The 5,331-nt window shown below is 37.0% G+C and overlaps 1 protein-coding gene across 1 annotated transcript; it reads right to left on the reverse strand.

The window, feature by feature from the left end:
- Positions 1-4,208: 4,208 nt before the first annotated feature.
- Positions 4,209-5,131, reverse strand: LOC102729480 (translationally-controlled tumor protein-like). The gene is made up of 2 exons (XM_006727679.2): positions 4,734-5,131; positions 4,209-4,527 (listed from the first exon to the last, which is right to left on the reverse strand). Exons 1-2 carry the CDS (start codon positions 5,018-5,020, stop codon positions 4,293-4,295), a joined length of 522 nt encoding a protein of 173 aa, XP_006727742.1. The 5' UTR covers positions 5,021-5,131; the 3' UTR covers positions 4,209-4,292.
- Between the last annotated feature and the right edge of the window lie 200 nt (positions 5,132-5,331).

Raw genomic sequence — 5,331 nt, forward strand, 5'->3', positions numbered from 1 at the left:
TGTTTTTTCACCGTATCCCTGCCAGAAGCAGAATGGGATTTTTTTTTTTCTCCCATCTTCACAGTGAGAACCTTGTGGAGCTCTTTGGGGTAAAACTTATAAAAATGTGGAGTCCCCCAAAACAGCCCCTCGATTTTTAACTCTCATGCTAGTCCACACTGATCCTCCAGTCAGTGTAGTTATAGCTGAAGTGTTCCTACTGCTACTGGGCTCCAGCTGCAGGAATCTGTTCCTGGGCACCTACTGCTGGTTAGCTGTGATGCTCTGTATCCTCCTGTCTCTTCTGTTTGGGTGGCAGTATCATGCCCTCTGACCACAGTTCTTTAAGGCATTCGAGAAGAGTTGCTGATTTTTGGTTTGTTCAGGTTTTTTCTTGTTGTGAAGATGAGCATGATGACTTTCAAGTTTTTTATATGACAGATTGGAAACTGCAAGTCCTCCCTCTGTAACTTTTGAAAATCAGTGGGTCATAACAATAGCTTATTCTAATCACTGAGAAGCAGTGTGACCCTATGGCATAAACTCTGACTTAAAATAAGTTCTACTTCTGGCACTTAACTGTTACTCACTTATTTCTTCATCTGAATGTTTATATTATCTATCTCAAAGAGTTGTATAAAGATGACACTCTATAAGGAATACGTATATATTTGAATATATACACACACATTACTTGGTATATAGTATTTGTTCAAACAAACGTTAGTGTCTTCCTTGATTTTCCATGAAGAATGACTTGAAGGTTATTCACAGCTGGGAGGCAGATAAGAAGACAAATGCTGGTTTTTTTTTCTTCACTCAATTCTCATTTGTTTCTTTTCTCAGGCACTGCTCCTGTAGTTCCATTGTAGAATAACTGTATACTCCACAGCATGCATGGATCTGAAAACTTTCAAAGATTCTTCTTCCTGAAATTCATGTTCTTATTTCCCAAGTTCATGTTTTGAGTTCATTATGTGAGAGTAAATGTCTCTGTATTCTGCTACTTTGCCCACATCCTCTCCTCACGCAGTTGTTGCGATTCTTCCTTAATCAGTATAAGAAGTAAGTGAACTCTCTATCGCCAACTGACAGTGTTAGGCTGGAGTTGTTCTGGGGGACACTTGCAAAAAAATTCTTCAAGTGTTAATGACCGTGCTGTGACAGGCTTCAGCAGCTGTTAGAAGGGACTTAGAATCTCAAGATGAATGTAACTGCAGAAGAACTCCATGTCATTAGGGGTTGAGTGATAATTACAATCATTATCACAACATGGAATGATTTTTAGGTAATGTGAAAATTGTCTCTGAAAGCAATATGCTTTGTGAATCAGTTCCTGTATAAACTTAAGTATAAAATGAGCATATGCAGGTGAAATAATCTATTAGCTGAAGAGCTTTAAGCCACAAAATATGAAATTAAAGCAATATAATATTAAAGCAGAAACAAAACAGCTCTTCTGTGAAAATGGAGACAGTTTTGTCGAGAATCATCTGCGACTACAAAGGCATGATGTTTTTTTAAGTTTATTTATTAATTTTTTTTTAGTAGTCTCTACAAACCCAACAATGGGGCTTAAACTCACGATCCCGAGATCAAGAGTCATATCTTCTTCTGACTGAGCCAGCCGGGTACCTGGGGCATGATAATTTTAATAGAAAGATGGAAATACTGTGGTCTTGTAACTATTTTTTTAATGGTGGCTTGCAATTTCTCTGTGTTGGGGGGAATTTTTGAAGATAGTATAACGAGTGAAGCAAAATACTCCATTTTTTTTTTGTATTACTGTAGCACGACTCAATAAAGTATCTTCTTTCCAGTTCATACTACTTTCCTAACCTCTTCGTTATCACATTTTTCTTCTATTATCATGGTTTTATTCTGTCTTATTCCACTTCCTTCCTTGAAAGTACATTTCAAAAGAATGGAAATCCTTAACGGACTTTTACTGACTCTTTTTCTTCAAGTGGGGGTGCCATTTGTCTTTGGTGTTGGCATTAGATGAAATAATATGTTACAATATCCAGACTATGGAGCCCCACTAGTGCTGATCTGTACAAAAATACAAGATTTCAAATAGATGCACTTACGTGAGCTGGTGTGAATGGATTTTAAACTTGGTCCTTTGTTACCTGTTTGCTTTAGAAATGGTGTTCCATCTACCTAATCATCTCAAAATATTTTTTCTTTGTTTATTTCCACTTAGGGGATGCTCTTAGGTTTTTGATACAAAAAAGGTGTATTGCAAATAGGTATCTCATTAAAAAGAGACTAATGTTTGATTAAACTTTCATAGAAACTATTTTCTTACATAAAATTGGAAGACTCTAACATATTTTTAGGACATAAGAAAAGTAGAAATCCTCAATCATAAAAATAATACTGTAGAGAATCTATTAGAAAAGACCAGTTCACTTCATTTAGGTCTAAATAGTCAAGTTCACTTCTCAAGCAGCAGAATATGCCCCATGACACTATTTGTCATCTGGTGTCCCACCAATAGGTTAAATAAAGTGTTCCAGAGATTAATTTTCTACTTTTGTAATACCTTACCTCTTAAGTAATTAATGTATTTTATTTCATTAAAAGGCACTACCTACATAGTATACATAAATATGATCAAATATCAGTGCTAATCAGGAAACCAGTAGTATGATATATCTCAAAAGGTTATGAGTAAAAACATTATTTCTATATGGTTTTGGAAAAGGGTTTTGAATTTGCACTTGATGTGTGTTTGTCTAAAATCCTGACCTGTCACCTCATTTTAAATTAAATTGTTATGATGAATAGGTGGGGATAAGTAGACAAGGTTTGCTTAGGACTATTTCTTGTTCTTAATTTCCTTTAAGTATATAGGCAGACTTACCCAGAAAAAAGTGAAAATGAAACTAAAAAATGAAAAGAAAGAAGAAACATAAGGCTGAATGTCCCCCACCCATCTAAAATTGCAGCATTATCTTCATACATTTCATGGGCTGGTGAGGATGAGAGATAGCTAATAAGGATTTGGGTTTCTAAGGTCCCTTGCTGGACAGAAAGCTCAAGAGAGTGGAAAACACAAAGGTAAATAAGAGTCAGAAAAAAATCAAAGGGCATGGGAAAAATAGTCTAAAAATAGTATTTATTATATATTATCAAAAAATGACTTTGCATTTATATTTTTAAGAGGGAGACATTTGCAGATTCAATATACTTGTTTAAATGCCTACTGTGCAAAAGTACTGTGCCAGGTGTTAACCATAATCTTTATATCTTTCACATTTCATTTCAATTACTTTCATACGTCTCATGCAAAACATAACAATGTAAACTTGAGAAGACTTCTTGTGTTCTATTAAAGTAAATTATATTAGCAATTGTCAAATCAACTTCCACCCTCCTGCTGAAGAGAGAACCATCCTGTTGTATGATATCTGTCCTCATAGCAGAGGGGTTCTCACCTTTTTTTTTCCCTTCATAAACAAAGAGAAAGGGAATAGTTTGTTACTTATCAGGGTTTCTATCTACCTTTTTCTTTTTTTCTCTGCGTAGATAAGCAATGAAAATCTGCTCATGAACCGAGGAAATAACTTTCCAAGCATCTTCTCTCCCAATTTTCTTCCTGGTGGCTTAATTTAGAATTTTTAAAAAAATTTAGTAAAATTTTTAGTAAAAACTATTTTTAAGGAAATTTGTAACAATGAGTGCATCACTACCAGTTTCATTATTACTCTTTGCAAACCACAGACACATGGGGCACGTGTTCATTAGATAATATCTAATGTAAGTCCAGATTTGAAAACTGTGAAAGAAAGAGTCCTTTCCTAGATGCTAAGGACTTAGGAGTTTCATGCATAACAGTCTTGACTGGCATAACATGTGCAAAAATTTTACATTTGGGGGCTACTAAGTACTAATGAGCTAGTACAAATGTGTATGTTAGGAAATAGTATGTTCTTATGTTAAAGTTTAAACAGATCTATAATTTTAAATTCTGTTTATGGATTAGCAAACTGATTTGTCATGTAATTTTTATTGTTTTCTCTAGGAAATTAATTTTAAAAAAGTCTCCCACCACAAAGTTTGACGGTCTGCTCAACTGAGTTTTTTTTTTTTTTTTTTGAGTTTAAATGCATTTTATTTTTAGACAACCTACATGACATGTTTTTTTCTTAAAAACAATGCCTCCACTCCAAATAAATCCGGGTCAAAACAAATGAAGAGCTCAAGATGCCATTAGTCCCATCTGTCTAAGTCCTGGTGTCATGTGGATGAAGAGGAGCAGCCCCTTACGGCAACAGGTGACACATCCAAAGTCATGGCCGAATTCGTTAACATTTCTCCATTTCTAAACCATCCTTAAAGAAAATCGTATATGGGGTCACCTCATCCTCATGGTAGTCCAGCAGAGCAACCATGCCATTTGGATTCATGTTTTCACCAATAAAGAACTGGTAGTTTTTGAAATTAGCAAGGATGTGCTTGATTTGTTCTGCAGCCCCTGTCATAAAAGACTTTACTCTTTCTGGCCTCTGTTCTTCAAGTTTGCCTTTGATTTCATGTAATCTTTGATGTACTTCTTTTTTTTTTTTTTAAAGATTTTATTTATTTATTTGACAGAGAGAGACACAGCGAGAGAGGGAACATAAGCAGGGGAGGTGGGAGAGGGAGAAGCAGGCTTCCCGCCGAGCAGGGAGCCCGATGCGGGGCTCGATCCCAGGACCCTGGGATCGTGACCTGAGCCGAAGGCAGATGCTTAACGACTGAGCCACCCAGGTGCCCCTTTGATGTACTTCTTGTAGGCTTCTTTTGTGAAGCTGGTTTCCTGCAAGTGATGGTTCATGACAATATCAACACCAGTGATCACTGTGCTTTCGGTACCTTCGCCCTCCGAGCCTTCAGGGGAGGCATTTCCACCAATGAGCAAGTCATCAATGTTACCCTCTGTCCTACTGATCATCTTCCCCTCCAGCTCCCGGCGCAGCCCGTCCGCGATCTCCCGGATCTTGTAGATGTCGGAGAACATATCATGGCTGATTAGGTCCCGGTAGATGATCATGACGACGGCTGGAGAGAGACGACGGCGGCACTACCTTAGCAGGAGCCGGGAACTCTGAGCAAGCGCGGTGCAGCCAGAATGGCACTCGGCGGGAGAGGAGAGCAGGCAGAAGAAAAAGCTGCTCAACTGAGTTCTTAAAAGTGGAAATGAATTAGAACTGTAATATCATTAGCAGCAGAAGGGTCCAAAACAGTAATTTTGAAATTACTCTTGTCATATGGGAGAATTGCAAGACAAGTCATAAACTAACAATTCTGTCTTTATTTAAATTAATTGGAATTATCAATGGTGGATATCCTGGTATTTGCTTT

The sequence above is a fragment of the Leptonychotes weddellii genome, chromosome 3 (genome assembly GCF_054177405.1).
Source record: "Leptonychotes weddellii isolate Sample4059 chromosome 3, ASM5417740v2, whole genome shotgun sequence".
Taxonomy (NCBI): Eukaryota; Metazoa; Chordata; class Mammalia; order Carnivora; family Phocidae; genus Leptonychotes; species Leptonychotes weddellii.